The 21,050-nt window shown below is 44.8% G+C and overlaps 1 protein-coding gene across 2 annotated transcripts in view; it reads right to left on the bottom strand.

Annotated features, from left to right (window-relative positions):
* Nucleotides 1–7,929: 7,929 nt before the first annotated feature.
* Nucleotides 7,930–21,050, bottom strand: part of SPPL3 (signal peptide peptidase like 3) — a 172,359-nt gene continuing 159,238 nt past the window's right edge. The window contains exons 7-11 of one of the 2 annotated variants that reach the window (XM_004379006.3): nucleotides 12,120–12,226; nucleotides 11,485–11,648; nucleotides 10,546–10,745; nucleotides 9,440–9,549; nucleotides 7,930–8,722 (exon numbers count right to left, since the gene is read on the bottom strand). In XM_004379006.3, coding sequence (XP_004379063.1) covers nucleotides 8,651–8,722; nucleotides 9,440–9,549; nucleotides 10,546–10,745; nucleotides 11,485–11,648; nucleotides 12,120–12,226 — 653 coding nt within the window. In that variant the 3' untranslated portion in view covers nucleotides 7,930–8,650. The remainder of the gene's footprint in view (nucleotides 8,723–9,439; nucleotides 9,550–10,545; nucleotides 10,746–11,484; nucleotides 11,649–12,119; nucleotides 12,227–21,050) is intronic. The other variant, XM_023733742.1, reaches the window with a different exon arrangement.

The following is a 21,050-nucleotide window of genomic DNA, read 5'->3' as shown; positions in this document are numbered from 1 at the left end:
CTGAGAAGCACGTTCCTCACATGTGTTATTGTTTAATAGGCCTGTCTAATCTCTGGCTGAAGGGTGAACTTCAGGAGTGGCTTCAGTTCTGAGTTAGAAGGGTGTCTGGGGCCATAGTCTCGGGAGTTCCTCCAGTCTCCGTCAGACCAAGAAGTTTGGTCTTTTTTGCGAATTTGAATTTTGTTCTACATTCTTCTCCCACTTTGTCTGGGACCCTGTATTGTGATTCCTTCAGAGCAGTCGGTGGTGGTAGCTGGGCACCGTCTAGTTCTTCTGGGCTCAGGCTGGTGGAGGCTCTGGTTCATGTGGTCCATTATCCTTTGGACTAATATTTTCCTTGTGTCTTTGGTTTTCTTCACTCTCTTTTGCTCCATCGGCTGTAATCTTAATGGAAGCAGATTACCAGGCCTTTCTTCCATAGCACCTCTGGGTGGGTTTGAACCACTAACCTTTACGTTGTTAAAAAAAAATAGTATATACTATTACTATACTGTGATATTAATAGCATCTGCCTTAAGGGGCTGTTGTGAGGTAGTAATAATACCTGGTGTATGGCTATCATTGGTAAGGCTGTCTCCATTAACTTTCTTTCTCTGTGTTAGATTTGAGCCCTTCGAGCCTTCTGATGTCTCTTTGGGTCATGATTATGTCATTCAGCATGTTCATGCTTTCTCCTTGCTTTGCGTCCTCTTCCAATTTGCTAAACTTGGCAGTCATGTCAGTCAAATTATCAAGACAAATGTCGGGCAGGGCTGAGGGCAAAGCTCTGGGCCATGCTTCCAAGTTAACATCGAGTCGTTCCTCAGCTCATTTTGGACAGGGTTAGTCAACCAGTTATTAATCTACTTCATCAAACGATACTTGAGCCTTGATTTCTCCACTTTATCCCAAAGGACAGAGAATTTGCCAAAAGCTTTGTTGACATGTGCTCTTACTCTCCACCTGCTCTGGCTGCTGTCCCTTCTCCTCCTTGGCAGACTGACTCCAGCCAAGTGGCTTAGAATGGCACTGTTCCTTATTTATAAATAGGCTGGGAGTTTGGCCCATTGAATCTTACATTCCAAGGACGTTCAGGAAGAATCTAAAGATTTGAGAACTAGTAATGCAGTCCCACAAATGGCTGACAGAAATGTAGCTTCGTGGTATAGCATAGCTAAATGAGGAAACAGTTAAGTTTCCTCAAAACAAGCAGCAGGGCCCTAAAGTACACTAAAGTAATAGAGGGCACATTAGCATTTATTACAGAAAAAAAAAAGTATTACAAAACAAAAGACGTCAATACTGGTTTGTTTACAGAATCTGGCTAGAGGTTGATAATTTTGGTCTTAAGCAACCAAAATGTTAAGGATCCATCAAGCAGAACTTATGCCAGTTGAGTTACTGCAGGAGCAATTTCCAGCCTCTTCGAGGTTCCTCTGTGCTGTGTGCTGGGGACGCTTCCTGCTTCTGTTGTGAGCACTGTGCTCAGTCCAGGTTACAAAACAGTTAAGGCTTAAGCTGACCTCCTAAGGAATGGCTCCAGGAAGGCCCTCAGGGATCTGACAGGCTGCTCCTTAACCCTGGACGGGGTGTGTGGCACGCAGGCTGGAGGACTCCAGAGGAGGTGTGGTAGCAGAGGGGCTGTGCTAACCCCCAGGGCTATCCCGGAACTGCTCAAGACACCCCAGAACGTGTTCCTCTGGGAAGGCTCTACTTGGGCTCACCCGTCACCTCCAAGAGCGAGCTAGTATGCCTAGCTCCATGTACAGAGCTTTGTACCAAATCTTTTACAGTGTAGAAGAAACTGTCAAGACCCTATATTGGCCTAGGCTTATGACAAATATCCTATTATCTATTCAGAATCCACCCAGTTTTGAAAGTCTGGACTAGGATTCAAGTGTGGCCCCACTCCCCTACCCCCAAACAATTGAAAGATAACCAGTTTTCTCAAAGAACTGGAAATACAAGAAGCTGTAGTCATTTGAATAATGAAACACTGCGTGTCTGTTTAAATCTGAGTATTTAAATTGTATTCTAACTCTCTGAAGACTAGTACCTGTGTGGGCTACATGAGCGCCCAGTAAACCACAGTACCTAACAACAACAACCGATCGCCGTTGAGTCTATTCCGACTCATAGTGACCCTTGTAGGACAGAGGAGAACTTCCCCATAGAGTTTCCAAGGAGCTGCTGGTGGATTCCAACTCCCGACCTTTTGGTTAGCAGCTGATCTCTTAACCACTATACCACCAGGGCTCCAAACACCAATAGTGCCTAAAATTCACTCAGTACTTTAAATAAAGCACATTTTTCCCCTTGCAGATTAAGAAACAAAGGCTCAGGGGGTCACTAACCCATGGTCACACCGTGGCTGTGTGAGGGATAAATGCTGACAGATGCCTTAACACACAGAACGCTACGGGAGCAATTTTCCTCCTCCAACTGCTGAGGTCATCTTGTGTGTCCTCACGGCTTTAAGTAACCATGTCTAGGCCGAAGACTCCCACCTCTTTAGCTTTCTGCTCTACCGGCTGAAACAGAAGTCATCTCCTCTCGTCTTTTGCTTTTCTCAGTTTTGGCAACTAGTTGTTCCGGAAGCTCTGAACCCTTACCCTCTGCATCCAGTGGGGCAGAAGGTTCTCTCATCACCTCCACCACTCCCACCCTAGTCCATGCCACCATCGCTGTCATCTCTCACTGGGCCTGCCCCGGCAGAATGTCTGCATTGGCAAGGGAGGGCCTCCTGGCAAAACATGACGAAGACCAGGCAAAGCTGGATGGCGGTGGGGAGACCCACTAGGCAGCATCCGATGGCGCAGGCTCCCAGGGAAGGAGGGCTGGTGTGTGCCGGTGGCTGTTGAAAGGGCCTAGGAAAAGGGAAGGTGGCAGTGGTGTGGGACGTGCTTGAGTGAGGACAGGGGTGCCCCTCCATTCATCCTCTGTCCAGTGGAGCTTCTGGGTGGGGCTGGGTCTCCTGGCCCGTGTGGAGTGGCCTTGTCCCGCCCTGCTGAGCGCTGGTGGGAGCGGCACTGTGGTCCACCACTGTCAAGCTGGCAAGACCATGACTCGTCCATACAAGGCTTTGTCATTTTAGGGGCCAGGGCTGCTCCTCTCCGTATTAGTAAGTCTTTGACTTCCTTCTTGAACTTGGCTGGGTCTGTGTCTTCCCCAGGAGGCCTGCCCAGTCAGGTATAGCTGCTGCAGGATGTTACTATACACCTGAAAAAACAGAAACAGAACAGTTAAGGTACAACACAGATGGGAAGTGAGGAAATTCAGTTTCCCACGGAAAAGGTTCAAATGCAAAGGCTGGAAGTTAAGTTGCATGTGTGCCATGGATTGAATTGTGTCCTGTCAACTTGGCTAGGCCATGATTCCCAGTATTGTGTGATCGTCCACCATGCTGTCATCTGATGGGACTTTCCAATGTGTTGTAAATCCTACCTCTATGATGTTAATGAGGCAGGTTAAAGGCAGTTATGTTAATGATGCAGGACTCAATCTACAAGATTAGGTTGTGTTTTAAGTCAATCTCTTTTTAGATATAAAAGAGAGAAGCAAGCAGAAAGACAAAGGGACCTCATACCACCAAGAAACAAGCTTCCCTGGGATGAGAACTGATCGACTGGGGAAGATTGATGACAAGGATATTTCCCCAGAGCCGACAGAGAGAGAAAGCCTTCTCCTGGGGCTGGCATGCTGATTTCAGACTTCTATCCTCCTAGACAGAGAGAGAATGAATTTTTCTTTTTTTAAAGCCATACACTTGTGGTATTTGTTATAGCAGCGCTAGGTAACTAGGAAAATGTGCTTGCGAAAAACAAAAACAAACCCACTGCCGTGGAGTCAATTCTGACTCATGGCGACCCCATGTGTGTCAGAGTAGAACTGCTCCATACGGTTTTCTTGGCTGTCGTCTTTTATGGAAGCACATTGCCAGGGCTTTCTTCTGAAGTGCTGCTGGGTGAGTTTGAACCGACAGCCTTCAGGTTAGTAGTTGAGTGCAAACTGTTTGCACCACCCAGGGACCTTATGTGATTGGAACAGCTCAGAAAATCCAGGTGGGCCAGAGGGAGCATCTCAGGAGAAGGCTGGTGGGAATCTGCCTGGAGCGAGTCTCTTAAGGGAGCCAGAGGGATTGGCACTGACTCCCCAGGCTGGAACGCTGGCAAGCGGCCACTCTTGCTGCCCTCTATCCATCTTTGTCCTTTGGACACCCACTTCCTGCCTTTCATTCCTCACAAGGCAAAAGCCCGCAGCCCACTGCTTGGCAGAATTCCCGTATCAGGTCTTCTTTCCTCTCCCTAACTGATTTTTCTCCATCTTCTTTTGATCTGTGAGAATCCTGGGACTCAGTGGGGCTGGCGAGAGCTCATGGGCTCATCTATTTCAGGACCCTTGGGGCCTCTGTCTGCCTGAGAGCCAGTAGCAAGCTTTACAGGTTCTACTCAGCAGGGAACAGACTTCTTGAAACTGAAGGTGGAAACTGACCAGACAGGATCCAAAAATACAGGAACCATAAACTAAGCCTAAGTCTACCACATGAATTTTTAATAACTCAAATATCGTATTTTTACACAAATAACACATGCCTTATACTTTTTTTGCCAACCACACAAGCTACTCCTCTCCGCCATGCTCTCTCTGTAAGCGGACTATGCTTCATGTTATATGGGTGGGCACGTTATTTGCAACCAAATACGGTACCTGAAACTCTGTAGCACATGGACATACATGATCATCGCTAACAAGCACTGCACAAAGTTAGAATTTCCATAACTTACCTGCAGGACATTTAGGTAAGGTGGCTGGTGACTGTTGGCTCTAGGAGTAAGATTCCAAACTGTGCTGACTACAGATCAGTGTGCTTGGTGCAGTAGATTTCAGCTTCTTTCAGTTGTTGCTTTGGCTCAACGTTGGCCGGTGTTCTACGTGGAGCACCAGGCTTCTCTTGTACCAATATGGCAGAGGAGAAAAGAACATTTAGAACACTGCTTTCCAAGGGCCTTCTCTTTGTGGGGCACCTTCATTCCCATGAGAAGATTCTCAGGCCGGGCCTTTGTGATTCACAGCACGGCCTGGCAACACGGAGAGAAAGCTGTGCATGCTTTGGCACAGTGCTGTGTCACTGTGTGACCTCATGTGTGGGACATCTGCCACCCTGCATCAGACGGTCTAAAGCAATAGCTGCATGATACCACAAGTAGGGTTGATGTTCGGTTTTGTTCACTTGCGTCCAGTGCCTGGCTCAGCATGGGCTCTGAAACGTGACTGAATTACCTCCAATGAAGGGGATGTGCTTTGGATTCCAAGGGAAGGGTTGAGGAAAAAACAAATTACGGCTTAAGTAGTCAAAAGGAATGGAAAAAGTATTGTTCTGGGGGATGCCCCGCAGATATGAGAAGTTGGAATCTGAACCAAGAAGTTGTCAGTTGCCGTTGAGTTGAATCCGACTCCTGGTGACCCCCCGTGTTACAGAGTAGAACTGCTCCATAGGGTTTTCTGGGCTGTAATCTTAACAGAAGTGGATAGCCAGGCCTTTCTTCCAAGGCACCCGCTGGGTGAATTCAAATCACCCACCTTTAGGTTAGCAGTTGAGTGCGAACTGCGCCACCAGGGACTTTCTGATGAAGTCAGTCTTGCCAACAGAAGGCAGTCTATAACTTGCATAGGAGTAGGAACAATTTCTGGATTATTTTAAAAAAAAAAAAAAATCATCCCTGGCTTCTCTCTCCTGGAAGAAGGCATAAGCTTGAGTCCTAGTATTAGATTTGCAGCATTTCGATAAAAACTCTTGTAGCAAGGTTGATGCCTGTGTTAGGAAGCATTGTTCTTGAAGTGATTTCATTGTTGGGAACTGCCAGAGAAATGGGATTAAGGAAGGGACTGGGGGAGTTGCCCAGGTCAGCATGCATTGAAGACCAGAAGTAGAATGGGCTAGTTTCCTTCCTGGCCTGTGCTTAGTCTGACGCGCTTCTATGGGGAAGGAGGATCGCACAGTTGACATTCTCGACGAGTGCACTCCATGTATATACAAAACTGCTACATTCCGAGGCTTTTACGTAAATGTTAGGCTTTACAAAACACAAGTGTCTCCACACAACACTGGATCTGGTTAAGCAGTAATGTGAGAGCTGCTATGCAGGCACGGCAGATTCTATTTTTAACACTTTATTGGCAAAACAGAGAACTCATTTCCCCTCCACCCTTACGGAGAACTAAGTAGTGTTTTTGCTTTTCTCATAACGTAACTTACCTGTTTAACCAAAGCCTGTGCTGGCATGCCCCAAAAATAACGCAGAGAGGAGCCTGGCCGCCCATGTCCCCACGGTACCAACTGTCCCGATACAGGGAGCTGTGTAGCTGTCTTATTCAGAAATAAGGAGAAGCTGTAGCCATAGTAATGGCACTTGGCAGGCTGTGGACAAACTTTGCTGTCATATCTTTCACCATGTCGACATGCAAGGCCTTTTTGGGGAACAGAGCCTCAGAGGAGTGAGGGAGTGAGGGGCCCGTGCCAAAACTCTGCAAACATGCCATGCCTGATAGGAACATTTCCTGGCAAGAACCCCAAATAGTATCTGAGAACCAGAAGTACGATGAGGGCATAGTGGGGGAGGAGGGCTGTAAGGACCCTCCCACCTCCATCAAAAGAGCACTGCGACTTTCAGAACTGGGGGCAATTCTAGTGTGTCTACTGTGGTGAATTTAGCAGAGAAATATTTGCAGTTCTTCTGCCACAGTTTTAAAGGCTTAAAAAAACTAGCATCTGGCATCCAGGTTACTTTCAGGAGTCCCACAGAAGGGAGAATGGCAAAACATTTCGTTCTTTTAGTCAGGGTCTCTCTGTCAGTCTTCCGCAACAGGCAGACCAGCTAGGAGGTGACCTGGGAGCTCTGATTAGTATTGTAACCCAGAAGTGAAGATCATGTGACAAAGGCTAGAAAAGAACCATTTATTTAAAAAAAAACAAAAAAAGCCCTCAGCAGGATTTGGAGACAACAACAGAGAAGTGCAATGTGCTAATCGCGCCATACTCCACTAACACAGCGTGAACCCCGTCTGGGAGCCACACCCACAGGGACCTCAAGCAGTGGAAACGACAGCACGCCAGCTTATGACACAGGTCAAGACAGTCCGGTCACTTGCTTCAGGGAGAAACCAGGACATGTGGACCTTCTCCAGCCTCTTCCACCAGGTATTCTTGGGTGGGTTCCAGGCTCCTCACAGCCTCTGAACAATGGGCGATTTCTTATCGGGCTTGGGGCTGCTTAGATGAAGCCAAGCTAGATGTCACTCACTAGTTACTCCAGCAAAGAGCTCTGCGCACGGTCAGATTCTAACGGGACAGGGCAGCGGGGTCTTCCCTCCAGGTCCTGGAACTCAGGGCCCATCGCATTTGACATTTGTTCCCCATACCCAGTTGTCACCGCAGGTAAACCAGGACCACAATCAGAACAGCAAGGACAGTGTTATGTTGCTTTTTTCCTTTTTTTTTTCTTCTTCAAGGAGTGAGGGCATGGAAAATACAGCACACCAATGAAACAAAATGCCAAAAAAAAAAAAAAAAATACAAAAAAATAGAAAATAGAAAAATGTATTTACAAGTAGTACATTACTGTGATCAGAAAGCACAAGGACACCTGCTGCTATAATACATGCATCAGTTCAAGAAGAAACTACTAAAAATCTTCAGGGGGAAGCCTGTAAAAAGAAAAGAAGGGCCAAGAAATTTCAAGTTTTTCATCCCTAATTTGCTACACTGATCAAAACCAAATAAGAGTCCCCTAAAGTCCATGAGTATATCAGTACAAATACTACACCGGTTTGTAACTGCAGGTTCGGTTGTGAAGGAGAAAGATGGCAGCTTATCCATATACAAGAAGCCAGAGTGAACTGCTCTACATGCTAAAAATTACAGCAAGCCTGTGTGCGCTACACAGCATGATCTTAGCAGGTTTTAATTTTTGCTTATTCATATATATCTATATGTGTCTGTGTGTGTGTGTGTATATGTATGTATAAAACCCGTGCCCTTGTTCTCTGCCAACATGACATCTGGGGTGGACATGAACTCATTACAACAATTTCTTACGTGTATGTTGTAAGAAGTCACTCAGTGTCTGTGGATTTAATAAGTCACTTCACACCACAGAAAATATTTAATAAATCCAAAAAAAGGAAAGAAGAATATAACGACAGAAAGGCTTCTGTCTCAGTTCTCTGAAACTGAGTCCCCAGAGGAAACTGGTCCCAAAGTTCTTGACGGTTCGCTGAAGAAACCTCGGTTTGCTAATTTTTTCCATCCTGTTAGTGTTCGTAAGTTTTAGAACGACTCCTTGCCGTTTTCAGTTTTTAAATAGTCAAATCTCTGTCTCCCCCACAAGGTAACAGTCTGGTGCAGATCCATAAAAACGGGAGGAAGGAGCGCTGGGGAGGGGCCTGTCATGTAGGGAAGGGGTTCCATCTCTGCAACCGCGGGAAGAGAAGGCGCCAAACGGGGCTCCAGCGCCTCTCCTTCAAACAGGCCCCCTTAAAACGCAAAATCCAGTCATGGTCAGTTCCTTAAACGGGTACACCTCTGAGTACCAGGCCAGCTCAAAGACGAAACACCACCACGCTGAGAGAAAAGGACTAAGATGGCCACTCTGCGCACTTTCTTTGTGCTCCATCATACTTCCAGGAACCGGGAGCTGCTGGACTTGGAGTGGAATGGCTCAGACCACATCCGCCGTAGGTCACCCTGGGAAAGAAGAAAGGGCCTGTCTAAGTTACAGGTTTACGCAGGAGGCACACAATTCTGCAAGTTCTTTCTGATTCTTGATCAGGTTGCTTCTGGGAAGGATCAAAGGGAGTTCACATCTTACTCACAGAAAGGCAGCCCACAATTCTTAGAACTTACTAGAAGAGACGCTCTTTTAGGCTCCTTGAGCCTTAGGAAAAGCATTAACCAACTCTATCCTTATGTAAGTTCCATCACTTAGGAGTCACAGAAGGTAGGCAAGTTAACTAGAGTCTGTTTCCTCATCTGCAAAATGGGGATGATAATCAAATCTTCCAAAGAAGATAATGCTCTCTTTAGGTCTAGTTTTATCATACACTGCCTCATCATTAAATCTGTCTTATTTCCAAACTTTAATGCAAAGTATTAAAACACTATCAGGTGGCAACAGGGTGCTGCTTTTAAGAGAAACAGAAGTCTCTATAGCTGGGCTCTTTGGATTTCAGTTAATTAACCCATGACCAGGTGGCACAGCGGTCTAACTCACTACCATTTTCTGCCAATGGCTTCAAGAATCCAGAAGAGACGGCTAACGCCAGGTTAGCAAACAGATACACACTGTCAAGATCAAGAGCTCAGGGGCTTAAGCAGGACCACGCCGAGCAAGAAGAACATACATCCAAGCACAGGGTCAACGTTAGTACATTGCTTTCACAGGTTCATAGCTGCTTCTCTCACCTTTAAATAGGCCATCGTGAGAAGTGGCAATAAGGTAAATGGCACCAAGTAGAGAAGGGCAGGCTGGGCTGCTCGGTGAATGCGAGACGCCACAGTAGCAGTTAGCAGACCTAGGAGGAGAGAGAAACGTTCAGGAGTAACTTAAGGGGCCAGCCCTGAAAGAGGGGAACCTCTGTTACTTGGCTGCCTCTTGGTAAAGTATTGAGATTATATGAATTTAAAGTGACAAATTCCATTAAAAATGGAATGTGGATTAGCACAGCTTTAAAACACTTTGACCTCCAAAGACCTATGACTGGCCAAGTCCCACTCCTTGCTCAGGATCAGGGGTCCAAACCGTCACTTACCATGCAGCCCAGAATGTGCTTGGCCTCCTTCTGTCTCCTGTGCTACGCGATGCTGGATTTGGAGGCCAAAGACCTGGGTTCAAGTTCCAACTCTGTTACTTACAATGGCTATGTGACCTTGGTTCAGGAATTCCATCTGTCTGAGCCTCAGTTTCCTCACCTGTCTAATGGGATACTAGCTCTTGCCTCTCCGAGTTTCTGGACTAGAATGAAGCCATGTGTCCGAAAGTGCTGATCAGTAGGAGGCACTAAGGGAGGAGAGGGGCTCCTTCCACTCGCTCTGCTGCGGAGCACTATTCCTCACCCAACTGTGCAACTGCTCTGCTTAAGTACTGCCTTGTCTCCTCCTGTCTGCCTGCAAGGGAGCTGGCTACAGAAAAAAATGGGAGTTCTAGGTCAGAGGTGACAGAAATATTAGAACCAATGAAAGTAAAGCAGGAAATAAACATGACATTCATTAAACTCACGTTGACCACCGCCTGACCCATGGTCATGGTGTGGGATGTGTTCTCGTCTCTGAGGACCACCCTTGCTCTTCCTACTGTGTGCTTTGCTGTACTGCTGGGTGGGCACTAGGCTATCCAGGACAGACATCTGTCATCTTACGGGCCAGTAGGGTTTCTTTTGGGTCGTCCACAGCAGCAACCATAGTTACTGCACTCCTTCCACCCAGCATTTGCTGCTGGAAGACCTGATTTAATTCCAAATGGTTAGAGAACAGCCAGAGGGGCTTGCCTGCAGTCTCTGGGTCACTCTTACCTACAAAGTACCCAATGAGGGTGCAGTGGAAGTAGGAGACCTTCTGCATGCGCCCAGAGATGTTGGCGGGTCCAGAGGCCCCACAGGAGTCACCGCTGGCTTGTTTTTTGTAGTTGTCGTAACGAAGAACAAAGCACAGCAAGAGACCAGGCATCACGATGTCCCCGATGCCCAGCATAGAGAAGTGGCTGCCTGTGGAGCTGGAACAGAGTTTCAGATGTTAGGGATGCCACATGCTACAAGCCAGTTGCTACTCTTTCTGGGCAAAGTCTGCCAACTTTTTAAGAAGTCAAAGAACTTACGTGAATTGTAGAAGAAAACTCTACTGGTTGAACAACACAGGTTTTTATGAGTTTAGAGATTAAAAGTCAGGAGTACTGGCAATAGAGACCAGTACTGCCCCGCAGTGCTTCAGCAGGGCACCTTATAAGTGACTGCTGAAGTGATCTGTGTAAGTACTGCCTCTTCTGGAAGTGCCAAGCAATTCATTCTTTGTGACACATTTGCTGCTGAGACTTCAGATGACCACGACCAGACATGGGAGATTAAAGCAGCACGTTAACTTTTCCCACGACTGTATTACGAGGAACTGTATAATGTCAGCATTAGAGCTCATGTTTATAAATGTCTTAGAAGTAAAAAAGATCCAGATTCTCCTGTTCACTCCCCCAGCCAACCTTAAAATGTGGGAATAGCACTTAACGAATGGTTGTTTTTTAAGATTAGTCAATAATACTACTAGTATCGCTTAGTGTTAAATATTTGTAAGTCAAGTCCATGTTCTTTTCCTCATTTGTAAAATGGAGACGGTGACTCACAACCCCTTTCCAGTTTAGGATTAAAAAGCTGGTGACAAAACACAGACTAATCGGGGGGGGTGGGGCAGACAGGCCAGGGAGGGGAGTGTGCACTTCACAAACTGAGGGACGGCAGTCCTACCTTGGGAAGACCAGTTTTCCAGGCAGAGACAGGCGAGGAACGTCACGCCCAACATTGGGCCCCAGGTGGAGCTTCCGGGATAGCACGTCAAGGGGATTATCAGCCGGCTGCGTGGCCACTTTCACCATGACGTTGCTATTGAAGATGTAGGCTGAGAAAAACACCTGCCGAGTTGGAGAGAGGCCTTTAACAGAGGGAACTGGAAGCCACCCACGCTCAGCATCAGTCCTCACTGTTCTTCAGAGCTGTGACGTTGCTGCTTTCCTGACTGCACGTGCTGAGGAGAAAGAGCATCTCTGCCCTTCCTGTGCACTGCAGACTTTTGAACTTCTCCCCACAGTCAGAGATGAACCCTTACTGTGTGACTGGGTGTGCTCCCATCCCAGATAACCTTGTCCGCCTGTTAACTCTTCCACTGTAAGAGTCACACGCGGACTACCTACTGTAATGTCTCAACAGACAAGCAGGCGCGGACAGCCGCCTGCTCACCTCTTACTGCGTACAGCTCAGGACCAGAGGAGCGGTCACAGACAGTGGTCTTGCAGGCCAGACTTTGGACACTCTTGGTTGCCAGTTCTCAGGAGCGAACGCACCACTTAAGGGAGAGCAGGGGCTTCCAGGGAACACACACTTACCCAAAAGACGTCATAGATCAGAAGCCCTGAGAGAAGCAGGCAGGAGACCTTGAGGCTCGGCAGGCGGACGAAGGCGATCATGGCAACACAGAGGCCCATGGCCAGAGCTGGGGAGGAGACAGCACAGGCCGCAGTCAGTATGTGCAATACAGACTCATTCTCTTTCCACAAGCTATTCAGCTTCTAAACCTAAGAGTTTGCAAGTTTCCGCAAAAATTAGGCAGCCCTAAGCTCCAGTCTCAGACACGCATACCCCACTGGTGCAACTTTAGGTCCCTGGGTGGCGCAAACGGTTTGTGCTCAACTACTAACCTAAAGGTTGGCAGTTTGAACCCACCCAGCGATGCTGTGGAGGAAAGGCCTGGCAATCTGCTTCCATAAAGATTACAGCCAAGAAAATCCTATGGAGCAGTTCTACACGGTAACACATGGGTCACCGTGAGTCAGAATCGACTCAATGGCAGTAGGTTTTACTAGTGCAACTTTAGACCATGCTGACCTGTTGGTATTTGGGGAAATTTCTTTTCTCATGCTATAGTGCTCAACTGTTTAAGATCCAGGAGATTCCCTATTTTGAACTACAAAGTTCTAGCTTTTCAAGAAAGGAAAGAAACTGGTAGGACCATTGCCCCCAACTCCTCTTCCACATACCAATATCCAGAAACCTAAATGTCATAAATGGAGCCCTGGTGGTGCAACAGTTAAGTGCTTGGCTGCTAACTGAAAGGTTGGTAGTTCGAACCCACCCAGCAGCTCTGCAGGAGAAAAAACCTGGCAATCTGTTCCTGTCAAGATTACAGCCTAGAAAACCCTATGGGGTAGTTCTACTCTGTCATGTGGGGTTGCTATGAGTCAGAATCGACTCGACAGCATCTAGGAACAACAACAAATATCATAAAAAACAGATTTGCTCTGTTTGGGACATTCTAGTTCTTATTATTTCCTTTTCCCCATTACTATGGATAAGTCTTCCTTGCTTCTTGCTTTAAAGTCAATTTATACCCTAGACCATATCTCTTTTCATTTACTCAAATACATCATTTCAGCAAATCCTTCTCTCTACTAGATTTTCCAATCCATGTAAAAACATGCTACAATTTCCATCTTAAAAATCTCTTGTCCTGAAAATTCCCCTTCTGGCTACTACCCCCATCTCTCTGGTTTCCTTTACAGCAAAGGTCCTCTAAACAGTTGTGTATTTGAGCTGTCTCTAATTCCTTTCTTCCTATTTAAGTTTTTAGTAGTTATTACGAAAATAGCAACTGCATTGTAGAAACTAGAAGATACAGACAAGCAAAATTTGGAAAAAATTACATTCCTACTACCCAGAAATTACCACGTGAAATATCTTCCCAGAATTTTTTATATATGTATTTTTATTTAATCTAAATGAGATTACAAAAGCTGCCTTTTCTTAAAGCCAATAATCTCTAGTGTTCATTTCAGCGAATTTTCATCTCCTTTAATCAAATCTCATCAATAGACTCCAAGATGCCTTTTATAGATGGTTTGTCTAAGCTAGTGTCTAATCCAGGATCTGTGTATCTGTGTATGTCTTTATTTTTTTTTTTTCAGTCTGTGACTGTTGCTGTCGTTAGGTGCCGTCGAGTCGGTTCTGACTCATGGTGACCCTAGGTACAACAGAATGAAACACTGCCCAGTCCTGTGCCATCCTCACCATTGTTGCTATGTTTGAGCCCATTGTAGTGGCCCCTGTGTCAATCCATCTCTTGAGGGTCTCCCTCTTTTCTGCTGACCTTCTCTACTTTACCAAGCATGATGTCCTTCTCCAGGGAATGGTCCCTCCTGATAGCATGTCCAAAGTACGTGAGATGAAACCCCACCATCCTTGCTTCTGAAGAGCATTTTAATGTATTTCTTCCAAGACAGATTTGTTTGTTCTTCTGGCAGTTCATGGTATATTCAATGTTCTTGGTCAGTACCATAATTCAAAGGCATTAATTCTTCTTCAGTCTTCCTTACTCATTGCCCAGCTTTCACATGCGTATGTGGCGACTGAAAATACCATGGCTTGGGTCAGGTGCACCTTAGTCCTCAAAGTAACATCTTTGCTTTTTAACACTTCAAAGAGGTCTTTTGCAGCAGATCTGCCCAATGCAAAGCATCATTTGATTTCCTGACTGCTGCTTCCGTGGGCGTTGATTTTGGATCCAAGTAAAATGAAATGCTTGACAACTTCAATACTTTCTCTGTTTATCATGCTGTTGCTTACTGGTCCAGTTGTGAGGATTTTTGTTGTATGTTGAGGTGTAATCCATACCGAAGGCTGTGGTCTCTGATCTTTGCCATCAGTGCTTTAAATCCTCTTTGCTTTCAGCAAGCAAGATTGTGTCATCTGCAGAACGCAGGTTGCTAATGAGTCTTCCTCCAATCCTGACGCCACGATCTTCTTCATATAGACTACTAACTAACCTATAACCTAGCTTCTCGGATTGTTTGCTCAGCATACAGACGGAATAAGCATGGTGAAAGGATACAATCCTGATGCATACCTTTCCAGATTTTAAACCACACAGTATTCCCTTTGTTCTGTTTGAAAGACTACCTCTTGGTCTATGTACAGGTTCCTCGTGAGTACAACTAAGTATTCTGGAATTCCCATTCTTTGCAATGTTATCCGTAATTTGTTATGATCCACACAGTCAAATGCCTTTGCGTAATCAATAAAACACAGGTAAACATCTTTCTGGTATTCTCTGCTTTCAGCCAAGATCCACCTGACATCAGCATTGATATCCCTCGTTCCACATCCTCTTCTGAATCCAGCTTGAATTTCTGGCAGTTCCCTGTTGATGTACTGCTGCCAACTATTTTTGAATTATCTTCAGCAAAATCATACTTGCGCGTGATACTAATGATATTGTTTGATAATTTCCACATTCTGTTGGATCACCTTTCTTTGGAATGGGCACAAACATGGATCTCTTCCAGTCGGTAGGCCAGGTAGCTGTCTTCCAAATTTCTTAGTACACATGAGTGAGTGCTTCCAGCATTGCATCTGTTTGTTAAAACATCTCAATTGGTATTCCATCAATTCCCGGAGGCTTGTTTTTCACCAACGCCTTCAGTGCAGCTTGGACTTCTTCCTCCAATACCATGGGTTCTTGATCATACACTACCTCCTGAAATGGCTGAACGTCGACCAATTCTTTTTGGTACGGTGACTCCGTGTATTCCTTCCAACTTCTTTTGATGCTTCTTGCGTTGTTTAGTATTTTCCCCGTAGAATCCTTCAGTATTGTAACTTGTGGCTGGAATTTTTTCTTCAGTTCTTTTCAGCCTGAGAAATGCTGGGAGTGTTCTTCCCTTTTGGTTTTCTAACTCCAGGTCTTTGTACATTTTATTATAATAAAATTTCAGTCTGGTACGGTCCTTTTTTTTTTTTTTTTTTTAAAATAATGACTTCTTGAGGCTGGGCCATTTGTTCAACAGAATGTCCAAACTTCTCAGTTTCTCTGGTGTTTCCCTACTGTGGTTGGCCCCTTCCTCTATCCTTGTGCATTAACTATAAACGGGAAGTTACTATCTAAAGATTAGATAAATTCAAGCCATTCTCTTTCATCCCTATTACTCCGAAACTGTTTTCTTGGGTTACCAGGGACACTCCTTATGTAAACCCAACGATCAATCTCTGTCCTTATCTTACCTGACCCAGTGGATTGCTCCCTTCTTCTGGAAACACTTTCTCACTTGACTGTGAGGAAACCACACTCTACTGGTTCCTCCTACTTCACAGGCAGCTCCTTCTCAGGCTCCTCTGTAGCTCTTCCTCAATTCCCAGACCTCCTTGGGCTCATCCTCAGATCTTTTTCTTACCTCTCTTCACCCCCTTGGGAATCTCAATCCAATCTCCAGGCTTTAGAGGCTATATGTTGTCAATGCCTACATTTTTATTTACCATCTGTCTCTCTCCTTGGAACTCCTGACTTATACAGGGCCTAAGTGACATCATCACTTAGATGTCTACTGTTGCTGTTAGTTGCCCTTGAGTCAGCTCTGACTTCACAGTGACTTTATATATAACAGAAGAAAATACCATCCAGTCCTGTACCTTATGTAATAGAAGAAAACACTATCCAGTCTGTGCCTTCTTCATGATTATTACTGGTACATTTGAGTCCACTGTTGCAGCTATTGTGCCAATCCATCTCATTAAGGGTTTCCTTTGTTTTCGTTGGCCATTTACTTTACTAAACCTGTTGTCTTTTTCTAGTGATTGGTCTTTCCTGACGACATGTCCAAAGTACGTGTGTCAAAGTCTCACCAAACTTGCTACTAAGGAGCATTCAGATTGTATTTCTTCTCAGACTGATTCGTTCGGTTCTTTTAGCAGACCACGATGAAAACCCTATGGACGTCTAATGAACCAGATGCCATCGAGTGGATTTTGACTCATGGTGACTCCATGTGTGTCAGAGTAGAACTGTCTGCCATAGGGTTTTCAATGGCTCATTGAAGTACATTGCCCAGTTTCTTCCAAAACACTTCTGGGTGGACTTGAACCTCCAACCTTTTGGTTAGTAGCCGAGTGCATTAAGTTAACCATTTGCACCACCCAGGGACTCTATGGATGTCTAACAGGCATCTCAAATTTAATAAGTTCAAAACTCAACTCTTCTCTAAATAGACTCCCGCCTTAGTCTCCTATCTCAGTGCATTTATTCTAGTCTTCCTGTTGTGCAGGCGAAAATCTGTGGAGTCATTTTGGACTCTTCTCTTCTCTCACAGCCAGCCTGGCACAACCACTGTCATCTCATTCCTGGATGGCTGCAATAACCTCCTACACTTGGTCTTTGTCTCCATCTTGTCCCCTAGAGTCTCTTCTCCTCCACACAGGAGACAAATATTTCCTTAAAACTGAAGTCAGGTTTTATCGGTCCCCTGCTCAAAACCCTTAACCAACTTCCCATTTCATACAGAGAAAAAGCCAAAATCTTCAGTGGTTGATAAGGTCCTACTATCTTCAGACCATCTCCTATATTTCCTTGCGCTAGTCACACTGGCCTTGCAGTTCCTCCAATTCACCTGGCAGGTTCCTGAGTCAGTGCTTCTGCACTTGCTGTTCCCCCTGCCTTGAACAATTTTATCACAAATATCTACCTGGCTCATGACCTCATCTCTTTTAGGTCTTGTTACTCAAGTGTTAACTTGTCAATGACAATTGGATGTTCCTGCAAGTTGTATTTAAAATTGTACATCCTTCCTATCCTTATTTTTTCTTCTCTTGCATCTCTCAACATTTGATATACACCTTTTTCTAAAACTGTCTCTCTCCTAAAGAGGGCAGGGTTCAGTGCTGCATCCCTGGAGTCCAGAACAGGGCCTGGCAGGTGAACGGTCTCTCCCTGCCTTCAGTTCTCCTCCTGTATTCTTCTGAAAACACAGGTCTGATTAGGTCACATAGCTGCTTATGAATTTTCCATGGTTTCTCATAGTGGGATGAATGTAGAACTCCTTGGTCAGGCATTGTAGGTATGCACAGAAGGGTGTTCTCCATTGTGTAGCTCTCTGTTCCCAACATGCACTTCCTGCTGCTCTGTTCTCTAGCCACTCAAATATCACGCATCCCAAAACTTACTATGTTCTATCATGTTCTACACAGAAGGCCCTGCCCCTGGCTTCTTTGCCTGGAAAATTCACCCTCATTCTTAAAGAGCCAGGTCAGAAAGTCATTCACCAGGAGACTTTTCTGATCTAACCAGAATTAGTTGTTCCTTCTTTGTAATGCCACAGAATTTGGAATAACTCTCAACTCATTCCTCCATCCTATGACAGTGTGATTATTTATGTACAAGTGAGTCTATTCCCTAAACTAAGTGCTCCTGGTAGGCAGAAACTAAGTCTTAGTCTTTCTGTGGATCCCCAGTACACGACAGAGTAGGCAGTCAATAAATACTTGCTGAATGAATGAAAAATTATGTTCTATTACCTTCAAATTATTCTAAGAAAGCAAATTATATGTATAAATATAAAAGTTATATTTACACATAATTTTAGTAGAACTGGTGGTAAATTGTCAATATATGTAACAAAGTGGGTAAAGACAGTTTGGCAGACCCTGGACACATCAACTCAACAAATATTTAATGAGTTCTGTCTTAGTCATCTAGTGCTGCTATAACAGAAATACCACAAGTGGATGGTTTTAACAAAAAGAAGTTTATTTCCTCACAGTTAAAGTAGGCTAAAAGTCCAAATTCAGGGTATCAGCTCCAGGGGAAGGCTTTTTCTCTCTGTCGGCCTTCTTCTCTTCGGTGTTCCCCCGGACTAGGAGCTCCTCTGCGCAGGCACCCCGGTCCAAAGGACGCGGTCTGCTCCCAGAACTGCTTTCTAGATGGTATGAGGTCCCCCACTCTCTGCCTGCTTCCCTTTCATCTCTTGAGAGATAAAAGGTGGTGCAGGCCACACCCCAGGGAAACTCCCTTTACATTCGATGTGACCTGGGTAAAGGTGGTGTTACAATCCCACCCTAATCCTCTTTAACATAAAATTACAATCACAAAATGGAGGCCAACCTCACAATTCTGGGAATCATGGCCCAGCCAAACTGATAGACGCATTTTTGGGGGGGACACAGTTCAAACCATGACAAGTTCCTACTATGTGTTGTCTGTTGCATAAACAAAAAATAATTTCCATCCATACAACAGAGAAAGGTTGGAAAGGCTGGTAAACCCAGGAAGAACAACAATATACATATATCAAGCCTTCACTGAGGGTGCAGTGTAGTGTGGATTTTTGAGAGATGTGGTCAACGCATACTTCCTGACTTTATACTAATCTAGGATGCTCATTATACTAGGGCCTCCTTTGACTTTTTGTAATTTTATAAAAACAGAACCACACTGGTAACATGTTTAAATTCCTGTCATTTGAAATGAACATAATGAACTGTATTAACTAACTAGGGTCAACTAGGCCTTGCAAAGATCGGAGCATTCAAAGGTGCACAGGGAGACTGAGTGGAATCATCTGGCATACAGACCTCCTCACAGTCATCTTTAGTTGGATGGATGATGCCAAAATGGCTGAGGCATTAAGAGATACCTAAAACCCATGGTATAATGAACTCATACCTGCTTTTTAAAGGATGGGATTTCTCATTATAATTATCTTTAAGAAACAAATGTCTGGCTGTGTTGTAAATCGATAAACAGCACCTTACTGGTTGCAGGTAAGTGTTCAGTAGTGGGTAGGAAGCTCATGGGGTAGAGGCACAGGCGAGGAATACGTCTGTGTGTAAAGACTGGCTGGAGGTGATGGTGGAGGGGCAGCAAAAGGAGGTCTGTTCGTGAGCTTACAAGCAAATATATGGAATACAAAGCATTCAAGGAACAGGAGAAACAAAGGCTTATGATTAAGGATGGAGAGGAGTGTGCGAACAGGATTAAGAGGACTGACTGATGTATCTCACAAGATAAAGGTTGTGTGGTCTGAGCATCCACTAGCTGCTTTATCACTCACCTGATGCTAATCTTAGCCCACCTGGGTCTAAACTCAACACGGAAAAGACAGAACTGCTTAGTGACAGGATTTTCCATGACACTAGACAATGTCATTTTATCTGTAATCTTCTAAAAGCAAGAAACTCTGCATTTATTTTCAATTTATTACAGTCTTTCAACTTGTAGGCATTCTGGGGGTGTTGCCTTTATTGTTACTGCAGACCTCGGTCATAGCTCCCCACACTCCCTACTGTGATGTGCATCTCCTTTCTTACCGCCTTTTTGTAATTTGTAGGAAATTCATTTAAGATTTCCCACATATTCTTCACAGCCATCATCAAAAATAAGCCTATGCCGTCTCCTACCTTCAGGTCAACAGGCTGTGATGAATCCAGTCTAATACCTTTATGCAGTCATAAAGCCGCACAACTCACACAGAATGGAGCTCTGTCTTGGAGTCTGTGTGCCTCTGTTTCTTATTCCTCAATCTAGTACTTATTGCCTTCTAAATTACGTTGAGCAATACTCTTTCCAATCATACCAACTCAATCTTCCTGTTATACTGAGTTCCATGGTATGAAGAGGAAGAATGACTTCCTTTTGACTATTTCAGAAAAGGTTCTTAATGTAAGTATGTTGACTATCACTCCAATTTCCAACTAAACAGGACCATATCCCTGAAACACCCTCTCAACTATTCATCTAGGTGGCCTCTCTTTTTCTTCATTCTTTCATTCAAGTGACCCTTAAAAACCTTGGGGCTCTTCCAGGACAAAATGAAGAGAGGTGAGAACTTTCTCTTGCTCCCTGCTGCCTGAGAAGCTCCCAAGAGTCTCCCCCATAGCTTTAGCAACAAACTTAGCTTTTGGTTACACGTAAAGTAACCAAAAGTATCAGGGAAGTAAATTATTAATCTTAGTCACTTTGCTATAATTATTATTGATATAATCTCTGGATTATATCCTTGTGTTCTGCAACCAGTGAGGCCAGGGGCAAAGACAATGAAACCAAACCAAGCTAAAATGTTCTCTAAAAGGGTGACATGATCTGTAAGGTCTTAGCAGTGCTCACAGTCTAAGATGAAGACTTTCTAGAACCTACACCCTAAATGGACTAAGAGCCAGAGCCTAGCATTTTAAAGCTAGGAAAACATCAATTGCTAGATTTCTGACACTACACAATTTCTAATCATGGGTTAGCAACAACTGCGACAGAGTGAGGGGACTGGACTAGACATCTGTCAAGATTATTCTAGTCCCTGAACTGGTCAGGGGATGGAGACTGTGGCCCTTGAACACTAGGTGTTTGTGCTCAAGATTTATCAGCTTTTAGCTAACACCACCACCAGTTCTTTCAAGCCTTTTTCCAAACTCAAAAGGTTTGCCGCATGAAACTGAGTTAGAATACAGATACACCAGCACTAGATTTCAGTTGGAGAAAACTCTGAAGTCTTAGTATTAATATT

The sequence above is a fragment of the Trichechus manatus genome, unplaced genomic scaffold, assembly GCF_000243295.1.
Source record: "Trichechus manatus latirostris isolate Lorelei unplaced genomic scaffold, TriManLat1.0 scaffold00061, whole genome shotgun sequence".
NCBI lineage: Eukaryota > Metazoa > Chordata > Mammalia > Sirenia > Trichechidae > Trichechus > Trichechus manatus.
The sequence above is the reverse complement of the archived record's forward strand: the minus strand, read 5'-3'. Positions and strand labels throughout refer to the sequence as shown.